General features: G+C 37.3%; 1 protein-coding gene across 2 annotated transcripts; it reads right to left on the minus strand.

The window, feature by feature from the left end:
• Positions 1 to 93: 93 nt before the first annotated feature.
• Positions 94 to 19,644, minus strand: LOC100893534. 2 transcript variants are annotated; one of them, XM_030978288.1, is made up of 10 exons: positions 18,822 to 19,644; positions 8,246 to 8,569; positions 6,877 to 7,115; positions 4,415 to 4,520; positions 3,553 to 3,654; positions 2,924 to 2,992; positions 2,195 to 2,364; positions 1,615 to 1,773; positions 657 to 711; positions 94 to 163 (listed from the first exon to the last, which is right to left on the minus strand). In XM_030978288.1, the coding sequence occupies exons 1-7, from the start codon at positions 18,850 to 18,852 to the stop codon at positions 2,297 to 2,299; spliced, it is 939 nt and encodes a 312-aa protein (XP_030834148.1). In that variant the 5' UTR covers positions 18,853 to 19,644; the 3' UTR covers positions 94 to 163; positions 657 to 711; positions 1,615 to 1,773; positions 2,195 to 2,296. The 2 variants fall into 2 exon arrangements, with proteins under 2 accessions (XP_030834148.1, XP_030834147.1); XM_030978287.1 differs by lacking the exon at positions 18,822 to 19,644 and adding an exon at positions 13,383 to 13,520.
• Positions 19,645 to 19,986: the final 342 nt, after the last annotated feature.

Below are 19,986 nucleotides of genomic sequence, written 5' to 3' on the forward strand. Positions count from 1 at the left end.
TCGTAAAACTCAAATCAAAGAAGGCATACACATGGAGAAAAAACAGACTCAAACTAACTTCGTAATAAACAAATTGTAGAAACAACATAATTACAAATTCGCCACGAATCGCCTTTACAAAGTCTGGTAGAAACTTGTCCAGTGCGTTAACGGCTGCCTGGCACTGTAACATAATCACAAAAAATGATGATCGTGATAATTAGAAAGACTTCGCACCTTCAAGACATAATGGAATCGGAGTATACGCTCTCTAAAAAAGAGTGAATTTTCACTCTATTTTCACTTTTTGGGGAGAGACGTCAGGGATCACTTGTTTAGGAGAATATCGATTGATTTTAGAGTGCTCTCTATTAAGAAGAAAAGAGAAAATGTTCACTTCGATCTAATTTTCCGTTATGTTACACGTTCAATTAATGATACTTTCCATCGCATGCACGGGCTATAGGTGGTCTACGGATCCGCATGAAACAGTTTATAGCTATATAGAGCAGAAATGGCTCTATGGCCTCGTATTTTATTCTCTTTATATTTCAGAAATATGTCATAAACACAACCCAACCTCATATGTATCACTAATTTCTTTCTACGTATCTCGGAATAGTCTTGGGTAGTTTTCTTAATGTCCAGCACGAAGAAGGTTATGAGACGCTACTTACTCGAAAACCAGGATAGGAAAATCGACGGTTCCTTCCAAAAGTTTGCTTTGGCCGCCTGAAAAAGAAGAAAAACAAAGTACATTGTATACTCGTAAGCGGATGTTATTGTCAAGGACAATTACCTCTAGGGGTTAGTTGTCCGGATACGGATCAGTGTATCTTTGTTTTAAATTTCGGTGTTTTTTGATAAAAACGGACCCATTTTAATGGTATTTTTGTTAAAATTTGGACCCATGTTTAGGGATTTTGTTGTGAAAAAGTGACCCATGATAGCGGCACACCACTTTATGTCCTAATATGTGAGTTAGGACAATTACCCTCAAAGACAACTGCTCCCTAGGACAACTACCAACTAGGACAGCAACTCCACGACAATTCCCCCCCCCCCCCGGGCAACTACCCCCAGACAACTACATGTACACCCTAGGAAAACTATCCCCAGACAACTTCCCTTAGACAACTACCACCTACGACAACCATCATCTAGGATAACTATGCCCGGACAACTATCATAGGGGGTTGTTGTCTGGGGAATTTGTCCGGGAGTAGTTGTCCTAGGGGTAGTTGTCTGGGGTTAATTGTCGGGGTAGTTGTCCTGGAGGGGGTTGTCCTAGGAGGTGGTTGTCTGGGGTAGTTGTCCGGGGGTCGTTGTCCTAGGTGGTGGTAATCCAAGGGGTGGTTATCCGGGGATGAATGTCCGGGAGGTAGTTGTCCGGATACGATATGCCGTGTGGACGCAGTTATAAAATTCGCGATTTCGCCTTTAGTTACATCGACTGCCTACCCAGCATGTACTTTAGAACTTCAAGCGGTCATTTGCCGTGTGAACTCGGGTCCGGGGTCGTTGTTTAAGGACGTTCCGCAGTAATGTTTATGCGCACCTTAACTACAGCTCCGAAGATTCGCAAGCGCAAAGTTTAAAACCAGGACCGTTCCTAGCGAACAGGTAAGTACTCACGAATCTGGTCCATAATGTCTTTGATGCAGGATACATCTAGATCCTTCAGTCCCCGGTTATCAACTACGGTTATATGGTCGGTTAGGCGAAACGGCTTTGGGATGACGGTTACGCCCCCTATGGAGTGAGATTGGGCCACTTCCACGGTGCCGAATTCACCTTAAAGTGTACAAATCACACATATACTCAAATAAGTCATTTCTTATATGAGTAGTTTCATGTCGTAAATTTATTCAAATATGAGTGACAAATGTTACTGCTGTATATATAGAAATATTTTCCAATTTAAAGTGTACCAATCACCAAATAATAACTTGTTTCGTTCATTAATAGTTCCATGGCGTGTTACTATCATTCAAAATATAAGCGTCAAATGTTACTCTTGAAGAGAAATTTTTGCAATTTGAAATAAACTCTCACTGTAAGAGTCATAGAGATTGATCAATACAGTTCTGAGGAGAAGAAAAGATAAAACAACCATCAAGAGTAAATCAATTGTTAGAAAACTTATTTCATGACAAGAGGTGGAGAAGAATTATTCCAAGTTTTGGGCAACCGTGAGTGTAGGTCAAGTTCTTACCTGTGAGAGAATATTTGAGGGATCGTACGAGAGAGGACTTCCCAGCATGCGTCACACCGAACACACCCAATCGGGTTACCTTCGACCAACTTCGGCCCTCCTTTACCTCCAGCCCAGAAAAGGACCCCGTGTGTAGCCATTGATTTTCTTGGCTAAGTCTTCGAATTCGACTAGTGGGGCAAAAAGAAAGGGAGAACACTTTAAAATTTGTTTGATAAACATGGCTCAATATGAATGTATTTATGTGTCCGTTCAACTTAATTCTCGTCCAGATATGATAAAAAAACGCAATTTGTCCTCTTTTCTTCTTCAAATGAATGGAAAGTGCGCGAAACAGAGGTCCTGCACGTATTCACGTTGCTATATATCATAAGAAATAGGAAGTGTTTTGCTCTTACGTCACAATAGCAACAAAAAAAGCCACTGCTGTCTACCCTCCCAGTCTAAACGAAGCTTTATGGGCATTTCCATGTAATGTTTTGCCTAGTCACAATCATATTTAACTATGATACAGATGGAATACTAATCATCCAAATAATTGGGTCTACAACTGCCCCCAAAGTTTGTAGGGGACAAACATGATTAGCTCCTATTAAAATACTACGATGACAATTATCATTTGCTTGTAACTGACTATAATAATTAGAGAATCACATTCAGACGTGATCTAATTAAATTTTATAACGGAACGCTCCTTTTCCTCAGTGGTTTCTCCCCTCATATTCCTACTTTGTAATGGCGACAGAGGCTCCTTTTCAGGATCCTTCTCCTGTTCCTTCTTCTTTTCCTCCTCCTTTCCTGTATGACGTCACAAAAGAAAGATCATGTTGTAAATTACAACTGTGTATTTTGGCTTTGCTCGCATTTGTTGTACTTACCTAAGTAGCATATATTCTGTTTTAAATCTTTAAAACAATTAAGTAGTTAACGCTTCTTTTTCTTTCCCTCCTCCTCTTCCTTCTGCTTCTTCCTTACCCTCCTCCTTTTCTTCTTCCTCTGCCTCTTTTTCCTTCTTCTTCTTTCTCCTCTTTTTTGATCAAACCTTTTCAATGACAGATAATTGATTTGTAGGTCGAAGTACTAAACATCACCTGGACAAAATATCTAAATTGTATGGAAAAGACTTTGTTCGGAATTCAACGATGCGTGCATATACACATGAATAACTTGAGAGAATGATTCAACCCCCTTCTAACCATCCCCAAATGATTTCATAATAGCTTACATCTAGACTGCGTGTCACTCAAATGGAAGCCAATTTCCCATTATAATATGTGAACAGATAAGATATAAATCTTGAATCTTGAATTGTAAAACTAACCAAATCGTAAAAATGTATTAAAATTTTTTTAGCTCACTTCTCCAAAGAAAAAAGCCGATGCCGATGCCGATGCCAATTGCTACGACTATGAGAACAAATATGACAATCCCAGCTTTCCCTCCACCTGAAAGACCTCCCTCTGTTGGTAAAATATGAATACATTAGGAAGATAACATTTATCAATCTTAAAGGGAAAGTTGAGTTTTGTTGCAGAGGACGCTACACAAAAGCGCCCTAATATGTGTGGTGCCCCACAAATATTCAGCAATTTTGAACCAGCCGTTGAAAAACGAGATAGCGAATTATACGATTTATTCTAGCCAATGCCAATATTGTAGGCTTTTTCGTGTTGGTTATAATACGCGCAACCAGCCGACTCATTTATTGTTATTATTAATTAATTAATTAAATAAATTAACGGTCACTGGATTTTAGTTGTTGAAATTATGAGTAATTAGAAATGAGTATTACCGGTGCTCCCGGTAAATTACAAATATTTCAAATAGCCCCTAAGGCCATTCCATGGAAGCTACGACCATGACAATTGCAGAATATGCAGTTCTGATACATAATTTCCAAACGAGAATAGCAAATCGGTCGATTGTCGTCAAAAAACATCGTTGTAAAGCTAAAGTAATATCAGTCTTGAGAGGGAGCCATACAACTTAAATAGTTTATTATTTACACTTTCATCACGTAACATCGCGTGTGCTTCTAATATGTTTATTGAACCAAATTCATGACCCCAAACCAAAACTTTGTATTATATTTAAGGTAGAAATTTTATAATATATATACCAATATAAAGCGTATTCGCTTTAACGTCATCATTAAGAAAAAAACGACTGCCGCGGTATAAAACTTCATAATTATCTGAAAGAGGCTTAAGATTGACATACCTGATGGATATTTAAAAGTCACCACCAATTTTGACGTCCCGTTGACACTATCACCACTGGCTTGACAAACAAAGGACTCTCCATTCTCAATCTCTGTCCTGGATACCTACATGATGGTAACATCATTACAAAAGGGGTAAAAGAAGTGTGATCAAATGAAAATTTCGTCACAACATGAGCACTTTGAATATGGAAAATTGTTAAGGATAACCCTAAATATACTACATATGCAGTTGTAATAGTAGTAGCAATAGTAGTAGTGGTAGTACTGTAGCAATATTAGTAATAATAAATAATAATAATAATAATAATACACAAGATCTATAAGGCGCCAAATCCACTTGACAGTCAAATGCTCAAGGCGCAGCTTTTGCAAAAGATGAAATACATGATAAATATATACAAAAGTGCAATAGGAAAGGTACAGACATGAAAGGTAATGGTAATCAATTATTAGCTAAATAAACAGATATTTCTTAAGATTTTTTTTAAACACTTCAGCAGAACTGCTATTCTGAATCAATTGAGGGAGAGTATTCCACAATGAAGGCCCAGCATGAGCGAAGGTACACTCCCCCACTTGGTTTTAACCCTAGGAGTAACAAGTAAGCCAGAGTTTTGAGAACGTAGCTGTCTAGAGGGAAAGTAATGATTAATCAAGCCGATGTTGTACTGCGGAGCAGAGCCAAGTATACAGTGAAATGATAGCAAAATAATCTTGAAAACAACACGTTCTTCTACGGGCAACCAATGGAGTGATTTGAGAACTGGTGTGATGTGACTGCACTTGTTGGACAGGGTCACGACACGAGCAGCAGCATTCTGTAATTTTTGTAATTTTGCGAGTAGGTTGTGAGGCAAACCAAACAAAAGGCCATTACCAAAATCTAAGCGAGATAAAATTCATGCATGAGTAATTTTTTCAGTTGCACTACGGTTAAGTTATTTACGAATAAAACCCAAATTGCGTAACAGATAACCGTAACGTACTGATTTTGAGACATATTGAATTTGTGTAGACATTGTCCTATTTGAGTCGGGGTTGCGACATACATTGGAAAGGCTAATTTCATGTCCAGCAAGAGTAATTGGTGGTAATAGTGGTGGTATTGGTGGTGGTAGTAGTAGTCCTTGTATTAGTAGTTGCAGCAGTAGTGGTGGTAGTAGAGTAGATGTTGTAGTAGTAGCAGTGGTAGTAACAGTAGTAGTAGTATAAGTAGTAGTAGTATAAGTAGTAGTAGTATAAGTAGTACTAGCAGTAGTATTGGTGGCAGAAGTAGTGGTAGCAGCAGTAGTAGTAGTATTAGTAGTAGTAGAAGTAGTATAAGTAATAGTAGTAGTAGTAGTAGTAGTAGTAGTAGTATAGAAGTAGTAGTAGTAGCAGTAGTAGTGGTAGTATAGTAGTAGTAGTAGTAGTAGTAGTAGTAGTAGTAGTAGAAGTAGAAGCAGTAGTTGTGGTAGCAGTGGTAGTAGTAGTAGTTGTTGTTGTAGTAGTAGTAGTAGTAGTAGTAGTATTATAGAAGCAGTAGTAGTAGCAGTAGTAGTACAGTAATAGTAGTAGTAGTAGTAGCAGTGATATAGCACATCGACATGGTTTTAATCCTGGGGCCTCACAGTTACGAGGCCATTGCTTTGTCACTGAACCATGACTGCACGCAGCGAGGGCTAGGGTAGGGGCCAGTTTCCATAAATATTTTTTTTTAAAACAGAAAATGCAATAATTTTCCAATAATTTATTGTATTTTACCCCGGTTCACAACATTAAAAAATCCTCTGTGTGCCCATGCCTTGAGCCATAATGCATGGCCATCCAGAGGATTTGTTTATGGGGACCGGGCAAAAATGCAATAAATTATTGAAAATTTATTGCATTTTCTGTGTTTTTTTTAATTCATGGAAACTGCCCCCTACCCTAGCCCCCGCTGCGTACAGTCATGGTTCAGTGACAAAGCAATGGCCTCGTAACTGTGAGGCCCCAGGATCAAAATCGTGTCGATGTGTTATATTAGTGCCCTTTTGTGGGGCATTAATCCTCATTACTGTCATTTATGACGTAAGGGCGCAGCTCCCCTATTTGGTAAGCATAGTAGCATACACATGCTTTAGCAGTCACGCAAAACACACTTTGTCAAATTATTATTCAATAAAATCTGAGAATGTATACTATCATCTAGATCTATTATTTTTTAATTGTTTTTAAAATAATTCCATAAATTGGGTTAAAACAAAAATATTCCACCGATATGAGCGACAGTGTAGTATAGAAGTAACAGCAGTAGTATTAGTTGTAGTAGAAGTTGTAGTAGAAGTAGTAGTAGAAGTAGTAGCAGTAGTAGTAGTAGTAGTAGTAGTAGTAGTAGTAGTAGTTGTAGTAGTAGTAGTAGTAGTATTAAGTAGTAGCAGTAGTATAGTATTGCTATCATCATTATGATGATTTAAAAACATTATAATATTTCACTCACCGTGAGGTCTCTGGTAGCGTTAAACAGTCCATCCTTTGGATCTGTGACTGGTATAGTTGGTGTTTCTATCTCCACATCTCTTCGAGTAGTCCAGGAGAGAGAAACAGCAGGTCTGACCTGCTCCACCCTGCACCTCAACGCGAATATTTCAGTGTCGGCCCCTTGTACTTCATAGACGCACTCTCTAGGCTTGGTCATTATGCAGCCGCTCACGACAGGGTGAAGAGGATTCGCGAGGGCTGGTCATGGATATGAAATTTTGAAGAAGAAACAAAGTATTAACCAGGGCCACCGTATCATTTATTTATGGATAGCGACTTTTAAAATTCTACAACAAATCTGCTCATTTAGCCCACCAAAATAATACAAGGATTCCATTAGCTTATCTTCATTTATGCCGAAGAGCATCGACAGAAAAGGATAGAGATACACCATTTACTGATGAAGAGAGAAAGAGGAACAAATAAAAGAGATAGAGAGACAAGCAGAGAGAGAGAGAGAGAAAGAGAGAGAGAGAGAGTGAGAGGTGGAGAGAGAGAAAGAGTGAAACAAATTGCCAATATCATGTTCAAACCAAGGATCGTGTGAGGGGAAAGGGGGGGGGGGGGGGGTACCACCATCATATACCCTGTCCCCTGTTTCATGTAAATTGGTTTTAATGTTAATGTTAAACTCCCTTCATGTCTGTTGCTGTAACAGTAGCTGTAGTGTCGACTGAGCATGTGCAGAAACTGTAACCATGGTAATATTTCCATGGATTAACTTTAGTACATGTACTAACTAAGTCGGGTGTTTAATCCATGGATCAGTTAGTCCACCAATTGAGAAATGATATTGAGTTAGTCCATGGACTAAAGATAAATCTGGCCTAAGCAGTCAATTATTAGGTGCGATACGCAACTAGTGTCTATTTCAGAGGTCGATGGACATGGGTGGGTAGCAATTGTGTATGAGAGTGACCCCCCCCCCCCACCCCCGGTGGCTCCATTATACATTATTTTGGGGTTATCATGTTGCATATTTCTGACTCAGCTATACTATCAGATCTGTGTAGTTCTTCCCTGTTGTATCATCAATCGACTTTTCTCTCCCTCTCTCTCTCTCTCTCTCTCTCTCTATCCCTCCCTCTGTGTGTGTGTGTGTGTGTGTGTGTGTGCGTGTGTGCGTGTGTGTGTGTGTGTGAGAGGGGGCGATAGGGATTAGTCTCATTCGTGTTGCATATTTGTATCGTGCCTATAACCATCGCATCTCTAGTTCTTACCTATATTAACATCAATCGACCTTTCTCTCTCTCTCTCTACTCTCTATCCCTGTTTGGGGGGGGGGGGGTAGGGATAAGTCTCATTCTTGTTGCATATTTTTAACTTACCTATAACCGTCAGATCTGTATTGTTCTTTCCTGATGCATCATCTTTCAGAACAACTTCACACGAATACGTCTCCTCGTCCTCAATCTGAACATCTGATATCACCATGGAATAATCAGAGGTAATATTGTACCTCGGGTACTTATCGCTCGAGAGCCACTGACCATTAAAGTACCGCACCACGATATCCGCCGTGTTGTCGGGGGCACCTGTCCGGTTGTGTTTGTACCAGTAGATGGCAAATGGCTCACCGATGAAACGGCACGTTAGAGTAATACTGCCACCCCTGAAAGCTGTAGCATTGGGGTCCGTGGTTACCTCGAGGTCTGAGAATAATATGTTAATAATAAAGATTGTTTTGTTAATGAAGTCCATTGTGCAAGACAAGTTTTATTATTTATAAAAGCATGATTAGACCTACACACGGTCAAAAAGACGTTCATCAAACAAAATCACATTTGATTTGATTTTGATTAGTTTGATTTTATTTCTACATTTTTCGACATAATAAAAAAGATATATACAAACTAGGTACATATATATATGACTAACGAAAGTGAGAATACATACATGTATATAATCATATCATAATTATAAAAAGAAAAAAAAATTGTACCTATTAAAAAAAATAGTTGATAAATGCAGGCGACCGCCATCTTAAAGGTAAAGACCAGTTCTGGTCATGCGATTGCATTGTAAAAGAAAGGTTGTGGAATCTATCAGAAAAGGTTGATCATCTAGCAATATTGTGTACTGCAAGGTTCTTGAATCATCGAAATGATAAGAAATTTGGCCACGTCTTGGTAAAGTTACCAGCACTCTGTGCAGCAAGATGTATATGGGACTACGCGGCACGTGCGCGATATCTATCCGGTCCTGATAGATATAATAATTTACCAAATATATCAATTAGTAGGCGGTTTCCCGGCAAACTTTGTATCATCACGTATTAGTCAAAAAAATTCTTTCGCATGATTGGTAATAAGAGCTTCCATTACATTTTTTGAGAGGGAGGGCGATTCTAAAACTGGTACTAACCTTTAAGCTAAGGATTGAAGGTCATGGCGGCCTAAAAAATGAACCTATATGGGCGACCAAACTTATAACATATATAATCAGAAATAAATTAATCACAACAGCCACATAATAATTTGTGGTTTTAATAGGTTTTTACGTCACCTATTGAAATGTGCGAACGCGATAATGGCGTCTTATATGATCTGAACATGATTTCTAACAGCAATACTAAAGGGTATTGACATTACCCTTAACGAGAAGATTCAGTTCAGGAAAAGATACACAAATATTTGCTAGCTCTTCTTAAATTATTTTTGTTGTTTTGGAAGAATATCATTTAATAAAAATGGCACTTTAAATGCCCTCATACCGGAAATGTGGCAAGAGATGGCTGAAGTATGTCGACCAACTTTCCTGCCATAATGTCTCTGTAGCCCCATTTACACATTTTTGTGTGTCGTTCATGTGATTTTCAGCAAGACCAAGTCAAATGTATAATAATGATAATGATTCCATAACCTCGCAGTAGTACACAAATACCTTACGTGCTTCATAATCATCCAACCTTACTCCTTGCTTCTATTACCAGACAGTTTTTTTGTTTCACAATGTAATAGCATAACTAAAACTAAACGTTATGTTTAAGTCATTTCAGGAAAGGCTTTGCGACAATATATCAATATGTTTACATCAGTAGGCAGCTGTAGGTTCCGCAGTAACAATGATGGATTTGTTCCCCGTTGAACTTGCATATATTATATTAGGGTGATATTTTCCAGGAAAATGGAAAGACATCGACCCACCCCTAAAGTCTGCACAGGTGGGTGGTGATCTAAGGTTCTGAGAAACATCTTTGCAGTAAAAACTGAATTATACTCCCCAGGGGAAATATGTAATGTTATTTTATACGGCAAAAATACATGACTATTTTAACTTACACTTTGACAGAATAGAATATCTTACATATAGTAAGAATAATATTCCAATTATAATATGAATTGTCAAATGTAAATTAGTTTCCAATCACCTTACATCTCATCAACTTTAAACTTAACTAGTACACGCAACTCTTCCGATTGGTCCGATTACAAGTTCTCTAAATAATTACCAAAGTAGTATTGCGATTTGTAGATAAAAAAAAGACGGGATATAAGGTCCCTTCTCCCTGCCTATCTGTCTTTATCTATCAGCTCTTCCCCCTCCTACCCTTCACCTCCCTCTCTCTCTCTCTCTCTCTCTGTCAGTCAGTCTGTCTCTTTCTCTGTCGCTCTTTCTCTCCCCCTCTCCTTCGCTGTCTGTTTATTTCCTCTCCTTTGTCTGTCTGTCTATCTCTCCCCCTCTCCTTTCTATCTGTCTGTCTGTCTTTCTTTATTTCTCTTTCTCTCTCTCCCTTTCTCTCCCTCCCTCTCTCTCTCTATCCTCCTCTCTCCCTCTCTCTCCCTCCCTCTCTCTATCTCTCTCTCTCTATCCTCCTCTCTCTCTCTCTCTCTCTCTATCCTCCCCTCTCTCTCTCTCTCTCTCTCTATCCTCCCCTCTCTCTCTCTCTCTCTCTCTCTCTCTTTAGCACGTCATTGTCCTCCTCTCTCTCTCTCTCTCTCTAGCACGTCATTATCCCTTAACAATGAAAATTACATGTATATATCACTTCCTGCTTTCATTTCCGACAATAATAAAACTGGATTCAACCATTAAAGGGCGATCCAACTCCTGAAAAAAGTTGGAAATAAATAGGGATTTTTTTTTTTAATTGAATGTTTGAAATATAAGATCACGAAGTCTACGGGAATCTCAAATTGCTAGTTTAGTCAGTGGATTGTGATGTCGTCGCGGATAACTCTCCCGTGTGTCATGTACATAACATTATTAATTTCTGTTTTTCTCCTAAGTGCCTTCTTCGTTGGGGCACTTCTCAAAATATACTATGGAAAGCATATTATCATCGGTCCTCTAAAGATAAAAGATCCCCTGAGTCATAGATTTGTGCATTTTTGAACAAAGAAAACAAATGAAATTTTAGTCATATTATGTTTTGGACCAAATGGGAAAGTTGTCCGTCATTACATCACAGCGACATACCGATTTAGCCTATTTGATGATCCCATACGTATAGTAATTACAACTGTCAAAAGTTCATAACTTTCTCATTTTTGGCTGGTTTCATTCAGATTTTCTCTGAAGTTTCTGCCTTCCTGTATATAGAATAGTTCACTACCAAAGACGTATCGTGTAATATTTTACACAACGTGTCGTACCCCGTATAATACAAAAAGTACTTTCTATGTGATTAATGGTATCTATGCGTATTATAACTATCGTTACTTCTAAAACGTTTATAAGACGCGTGGTCTATCCAATCTGGGTTACAAACCTCAGTACATAACTGTACGGAAACTATGATCCTTCCGATCGAGTACCGTTAGTTCCAAAGTTCATGCAGTCATTTCAATGGAAACGAAAAATGACTAAATAAACAATATCTTCAATATCTGAAACTTCACACTATGTTACATTCGGCAAGTCTCGTCCACGCTGATTTTAAATAAGAATGTGCATGATCTATTTTGAGTTGTATTCCAGCCTTTGAATAATTTGGGCCTCTGTCGTTCTTTTATTCCTCCAGAAACTACATAAAGGATTCTTCAGACAAATAGACACCAGTTGTTTAATCAGTGATGACTCATAATTCATGATTGTACCCAACTATTGCGATTTAATGTACAAGTAATCAAAAATTATGGAAGTGTATGATAATGGACTTACGAAAAATAAAGATTACCATGAAAATGATTTTGTTTAATCTGTACTTTAACGACATCATATTGTCTCTATAGGCAGTAATGCAAATGTAGATTAACCATGTTGAATTTTACTTCATTTTTTCAGATCCTTTTATTGTTTGTTTTTAAATATCATTAAACAAAAAGAAATGTTTACTTCCATAGGAATGGATTACAATTGACGAAATGTAAATGTAAATGACAAAGCTGCCCTGTATAGATTTAAAAAAAATGTTCATAACTGAAATAAAGCAAATTACCCGTCCTAGCCCTGGTTCATCTATCATGTTATTTTTGTTTCGTTATTATTTATTCGTTGTATAAAGAGTGACCGCCAGCTTAGACTAAGGCGGTTACTGTATAAAGTATTAACATATTTACAAAGTCATTTTGAAATTACTATTTTTTAATAAGTTTTATTTGCAATTCACATTGTCACTTTTATTGACTTTTATTAGAGTTTTAAAACATTTAAGCCCACTGCACACTATGCTGGCTGCCTGTATACGATCTGATTTTCTGGAAGAATTTGCAAAAGCATGTTATACGAATATTCAAACTTTTAATAACCCTTTTGATCGAGGATTTAAATAGTCATTTGAATAAGAAAAATTTCAAGGGATTTCAAGCATCCTTTATACCAAAATCGGCCCAGAATTGTGATGACGTCATAGAGTACTGTCTACGCTTTGAAGCCGATTTGGTTTTTTTCTAACTAGAAGGCGTAAATGCACTCGAATTTCAGTTTTTAGTATTCTTATCATTCTTTAGAACTTACATCAGGAAGCCGTGTTTGTTTTGATTTCTATATCTAATATAATTGCAGTTTCTTCGAAAATAGGATCTCAGGAAGATCGTATAGTGTGCGGTGGGCTTTACATGAAGACATCTCTTAACTATACATTATTTTGTAATAGTGGAAATCCCCAAAATGACGCATCATGGAAACGCGGCAGCCATCTTGACAAAATAACTTTTAAAGAAAATCTACTTATTGCTGAGCCTCCCCTTCTTAAGAGAATCCAAGAAACCGAGTCGCCTAATTAATATTTTAGATAGGTAATCATTAATTCCGACAACGATACCTGCATGCAATACCAACTATGTTAATTATGTAATATACCATTATGTAATATGTGCTACATAAGAATTGAACATTATTATCATTATTATGTTTTATACGCATAGTTTGAGGCAGGCCTGGTTTGAGTCAGGTAGGAATTTTAGATTAACATTAAGAAGATACATTAATCATGTTAATTCCGACAACAATGCATGCATGCAATACCAACTTCGTTATAATACGCATGATATATGTGATAATTTCCTCAGTTTAGATACTTACTTGAATCTACTCCGGAGACTACAACAGCCAATAATGCGACCAGTCCATTGTAGAACTTCATTTTGAAGCGAGTATCCCTACGGACTGATCCAATCCACAATGTAACGCAATTATATCCCTTTTCTATATCCCATTACATTGATGTATGATTAATGGGCATGTGACTCTATAACACGTAATCCACTGCAGAGTGAGATCGCGCTTTCTTACAGATGGGGAATCCCCATTGACATTCGACCTACCTGCAGCGCGCCCATGCCGCACGCGAATATGTCTTACGTACTATTGCATTATGAATCATTATTTTATAAGTAAACCTTGAACCCTCCCTGTAGCTGTACTGCGCGCTGCTGTCCAACATTTTGTAGCAGAAAGATAGAATAGCAACGAATAAAGAATAATAAGTCTTTTGGTTGCTCTCCCGCCCCTCCCTCCCTTTTTCCTGTTCGCGGTTGCTCCCTGGGACACTCTATCCCCCTAGGTATTAGGGTAGGAAGATCAACAGATGGGATTATTGTGTATGTTTATCAATATTGGAGGTATTAATAATAATAATAATAATAATAACAATAATACACAACATTTGCTGAGCGCTTAATATGGTTCATTCTAAGCGCACAATTGTCTGTCTACCAATTAGCCACCAAAACTTATAATAAACACACAAATTATAAATCTGTTCTTTCATCAATAAATCATGCATATTAATAATACCAAAAAAAGAGATCAAACATAAAATCAAACAAACAAGGAATAAGATGGTGTGCAGCTCCTTTAAGTAACATAGTCGTGTTTAGCTTTCAAGTGGGATTGATGTAATAATTTGGCTGACTTTCAATTTAACCAGACTGATCATGAGTCTACTTAATTGAGTTCACCGGATTTGATCAAATATCAAGGAAGTGTAATATGTGTCATGAAGCTTATCAAGAAACTAAGAAATTACAAAAAGCATATAATTATAGTTGTGAAGGCCTTTAGAATATGTTTCTCTTACAATGGTTTTGTTTTTCGAAAATGAGGTGTACCCATTTTAAACTTGGCACGACGAAATTCTTGTTTGCACCTAGATAAATGTATATTTGATATATATGAATTATCTATGTGTATAGGGAAATCAAAGGAAATAAATTTTCAATGTGATTTATCACTCATTTAACTGTTTTTCAAACTGGTGTTTAAATTGTAAGTAAATATTGATCATATAATTTTCTTACTCTGATGTAACTGTGTCAAAGTAATTGTGAGGCCTCAGGATCAAAACCGTGTCGATGTGCTATTATATTAGTGCCCTTTGTGGGGCATTAATCCTCGTTACTGTCATTTATGACTTAAGGGCGTAGGTCCCCTAGTTGATAAGCATAGTAGCATACACATAGCAGTCATGCAAAACAAACAATGGCAAATTATTATTCAATAAAATCTGAGAATGTATACTTTTATCTAGATCTATTAGGAATAAATCATTGTTAAAATAATTCCATAAATTGGGGTAAAAAAAAAAAAGACATTCCAACTTTATGAGCAACAGTGTATTAACTTCAAAAGAATCGGTAATTGCTACTTCTGAAACTAGTATTACATGGTATGGTCTATCTACAATGGGCTACAAACTTTTATACATAACTGTACGGAAACTATGATCCTTCCGGTCGAGTAGCGTTTAAGTGCTAAAGTTCATTCAGCCACTTCAACGGAAAGGAACAAATGACTAAATAAACAATATCTGAAATATTGTGTATGTGTACCTGACGCTTCACAAAAGGTTACATTCGACAGTTTTTGTCCATGTTGCTTTTCAATGAGAATGTTCCGTTAGTGCAAAAGTTCATTCTTACATTTCGATATGAAAGAAAAATGACTAATCAACGCGATATCATACGCTGGCCGGGTTCAATTTTCTGTTCATTGTCAATGAGGGGGATTTAAATTTGAAATGTATATGGTTATTTGTTATTCTAATATCCCCCACCCCATGTACCCGCCAACATCAATCTCTTTTTTATATTATCTCTCAGACTCGCTTTTCGACTCTCTCTCTCCCCCTCTCTATCTAATATCTATCTTTCTCTCTCCTGTTCCCCATTCCCTCTATCTCGTCTCTCCTTCTCTCTTTTCTCTCACTCCTTCCCCTTCCTCTCCTGCACGTGTTGGTATAACATTATTCTTATCTTCTCCTTTTCAGGACATCATTTCCTGCTCTTCCCTTTTTTCCCTTATTATTTTTGTTCTTCTGATAAATCGATAGGGTAACCCGCCCATCCCCCCCCCCCCAGGTTTGGACCATGGAGCTACATCCCTGCATGTACCGTTACATTATCCACGTTCAATATTGGGATTCACGGTCACAAAAAGTGCACTTTTACATAACTCATTGGAATGTTCTTTTACAGCCATGGCGAGTGAGTATTTTGTAATGAAAATAGTGAATAGCATTTCCTAGTTGAGATTGTAAAATAGTTGTTATTCTTTTCTGAAAAGAAGCACATTATGAAGAGAGCATACTTTTGCTTCTTTCTTGGCCATCTAGACCAATATATTACTTTTTATTGAAATATAACTATAGTTTGGAAGTCTTTTTTTCCCCTTCTTTATATAGAAATAAGCTCTTCAAACTTTTCGTGCATTTCTCACAATATCTCATTATACTTATGCAAATCTATATTTGCTACTCCCCACCCAGTTGTAGTAAATGGGTACCTGGTAGGAACATAATTATTCCTTGAAAGCTGGGGCGCCCGGGGGCGCTTTAGGACAGCTGGGCTAAAGCCAAGGCAATAGTTCTACCAAAAAGTTGGTAACTTCTTGGTTCTACTTGCAGGTAAGTGCGTTGAGCATTCACTAGGATGGATACTTGCACAATATAAAATGTAGCTATTATTACTATTATTTATAATAATATCATTAGCATTATGATGTTTATTATTATTATTGTTATTATTCTTCTCAAGTTCAGTGTTAAGTTATTCCAATGAAAGCATATACACATATAAACCAGAAATTCAGCACAGATGCCAATCATTAATACATGGAATCAAGAGTACCGTAAAAGACCAAGGCTCTCTTTTGGAGATGGTCCACTTACGAAAAAGTTTACAGTCATGCTCGAAAGCAAGAGGGGAGTACCATATATTTAAAAATTTAGTTACATGAATATGTAAAACCAAACAAGAAGGAAAAATATATTCATTCTATTATTATTATTATGATTATCATAATAATTGATAATCATTATAATAATAATTACAGTAATGATATTCTGTAAATTATTTCATTAATGTGAATGTACATGTATAATGAAACTTGCTTACAATCAAAGTTAAAAGAAATAGTGTTTGCACACTATCAGTTACTCATTATTATGCTTCATAATAGGCCTACTACATGTGTTAAACATTATCAATTTAATTTGAAATGTTTTTGCTGTTGTTTTGCAATAATGTCTGAAATATTATTCATGAGGAAATGACTATAAACAATGAATAGACAAAATTAGAAAATGTATTACTTTGATAAAACCGCTCTTCTTCTTCAACGGGAAATATGATGAAATACGTCTATTACGACACCCGAAAGGGTACACAATGGGAATTCCCAAAAATATTATAAACGTATATTTTCACGTAGACCGAAAGCTTCAGTCTCTATACCGTCGGTTGTTCCACTGAGACTACGTCTGGCTCCACTAGACCTCCGGTTATAGAGACAGAACGATCGCCTATGCCAGCCTATGTTGAAGATATCACGGCTAGATTTTAGCCGTTAGGCCCCTCCCACAAACATGAACAAACTTGCCACGGCCGTATTGTTATGCCCCCAAAATCCCCCAAAATGTCATTTTACCTCGTGCATATCCAATTTTACATTAGGCCTAGGCTATAATACATTGGTTCCACTTACTAACTTGATTGAAATAATCCGTTTAATGGTCCCTTTTAAGGAAATTATGGGTCAAAATCGACATCCATGTTGAAAATCTTGCAAGCCGTGTTAAACTCTCGCTGCCGTCTTCTTCTTCTTCTTGATTTGTTTTTGTTTGGCAATCAGTCACAGTTGACTATTTTTGCCACACACTATTTTATGAATTATTTATATATATACATATGTACAATTTCATGTCATAAATGACATCCCTTCTAGTCTACCTTCATCCCTTCTAGTCTACGCCGAAGGCAAAATGATTATGAAGGACAAACTGTGCGCCATCTACACGTTCGTAATGGCGTTGTCACAGTTTTTCCTTCATAATCATTTTTGCCTTCGGCGTAGACTAGAAGGGATGAGATTGACGGCAGCGAGAGTTTAACACGGCTTGCAAGATTTTCAACATGGATGTCGATTTTGACCCATAATTTCCTTAAAGGTACTATGACCCTTTTGCAGCCAACCTCAAATTCTGTAGAACTTTGCAGGAATTATGAATATGTCATGTATGTCCTATCTGTGAAATTTAAACGTTATCAGTGTCCTCATATTCAAATTATGCAAGGAAACCCGTTTACTTGCTAGACTTCACTGTCAGACACTATTGAGTGACTGACTGGCTTTTTTTCTTCTTTGGTAATAACATACATGAAAAGAGTTGTAAAGGGTACATGAGCATTTGTCTACATCAATAACCCACTTCTTGTGATGGCCAAGATTAAACTGATTGAATCTTTGCGCAGCATAAAACGTATGACCATTCGGTACAATTGTCTGAAAATCAAGACTATTACTTTTGGGCTCTATAGCCCTAAAGTCGATTTGACAACTAATAGTCGTTGTTTTCCCACTTGAAGACATTTTCAAGCCCCACCTTTTTTAGGGAAGTTCTAAATTAGTATTATCTTTCAAATGCAGTTGGAATTTAACTTTTTCATTTTTTGGGCCTGCAAATGGGACATAGTACCTTTAAAAGGGACCATTAAACGGATTATTTCAATCGAGTTAGTAAATGGAACCGATGTATTATAGCCTAGGCCTAATGTAAAATTGGATATGCACGAGGTAAAATGACATTTTGGGGGATTTTGGGGGCATAACAATACGGCCGTGGCAAGTTTGTTCATGTTTGTGGGAGGGGCCTAACGGCTAAAATCTAGCCGTGATATCTTCAACATAGGCTGGCATAGGCGATCGTTCAGTCTCTATAACCGGAGGTCTAGTGGAGCCAGACGTAGTCTCAGTGGAACAACCGACGGTATAGAGACTGAAGCTTTCGGTCCAATGTTCACGTTGCGTCGGCCATCTTGACACAGTAAAAGTCAAATAAGTATCAATACAATTAATGCTCTTCAAAGAATTCGATACAAATTATAAAAAGCCTTTAATTAACGTTTAGAGTAAATGCATATACATGTAGTTTTTCACAGTTTCACGCGGGTGTTGATGAAAAATTGAGTCATTTGGTTGCAAAAAAAAAATACAAATGCCGAATACTCGGATAATTATACTTACTTCCTTCGACCCTGAAATTGCAAGAATGCATACAGCCACCAGCCCCCAGTTAAACATCATTGTGACGTAGACACGTAGGTTATAGTAATGATCCGAATTCCAAACGATCTAACGCACTATTAATGACCACTTTTTATATCAGGAAAAGCCAGCCATTGATGTACATAAAGTATGTTATAAATGTGCATGTCATAGAAAACTGCATTGTACGACACAATGGAATATACACATTACTACATCTCAACGGCTGTCTGGCAGCGGGGAAAACCCACTATTTGCCATGGGATCACTGGGTCAATGTGCAGTCTTGTTTCGCGCAACGTAGAAATTATTCAAATAAATTCGAGTATAGAAAGGGCACATTGAAGGAACATCAGATGCGGCACATACTCAAGAAACCTCACTGCACTGTCTAAAACAGATCTTTCAATACATTTACATGCAAGGCTTTTCCCGTAGCTCGATACTATACAGAAAATAAACACATTTAGATTTCCCACAAGCCTATGTATGTTCCTTACACTAGTCGGTCATAATGTCTGTCCTATTCTTTCCAATGTGCTGAACACATTTCTTTATTATACACATTTGTTCATGGAAATTGCAGTATTAGGTAGAATAATGTTAATCGTTCTCTGTGATTATGACTAATTTCATGAGGGTAGATGTACGATAATAGCTACCAGACATGAATTACTCGCAAGCGGTCACTCTCTAATGCTCAGAGTGTGTAAGTTGGCAACCGCATATTGATAGGTAAAGAAATAAAGCGAAATAAAGACGGGGAGATGTAGATGGAGAGGGAGAGAGAGAAAGAGGGAGAGAGGGAGAGGGAGAGAGACAGAGAGAGACAGAGAGAGAGGGAGAGAGAGAAAGAGAGAGAGAGAGAGAGAGAGATGGGGACAGAGAGAGAGAGAGAGAGAGACCGACCGACCGACAATTCATTTCATTTCTTTTTATAGTGTCTGGTGATCGATAAATTCACGTAAAAGTCTTATTTCAGTGACATTTCTTTTTCAAATTAATAGTAATAATCCGAAAAATTAGAAAGCTAGACGTATCATGAATTGGATTAAAGATATAATAATGGTAATAATTACAATAATGATGGTAATAATGATAATGATAATAATGATAATGATAATAATAAAAACAATAATGACAA

Source organism: Strongylocentrotus purpuratus, unplaced genomic scaffold, assembly GCF_000002235.5.
Source record: "Strongylocentrotus purpuratus isolate Spur 01 unplaced genomic scaffold, Spur_5.0 spur5_scaffold_1, whole genome shotgun sequence".
Taxonomy (NCBI): Eukaryota; Metazoa; Echinodermata; class Echinoidea; order Camarodonta; family Strongylocentrotidae; genus Strongylocentrotus; species Strongylocentrotus purpuratus.

Bases quoted from the DNA above. Each gene is read 5' to 3' on its own strand.
- LOC100893534 (XM_030978287.1), bottom strand. From the start codon at position 13,443: ATGAAGTTCTACAATGGACTGGTCGCATTATTGGCTGTTGTAGTCTCC. The intron at 4,521-6,876 runs GTGAGTGAAATA...ACCATCATGTAG, and splicing joins ACGCTACCAGAGACCTCACG to GTATCCAGGACAGAGATTGA. The intron at 3,655-4,414 runs GTATGTCAATCT...TTTTACCAACAG, and splicing joins GACTTTTAAATATCCATCAG to AGGGAGGTCTTTCAGGTGGA.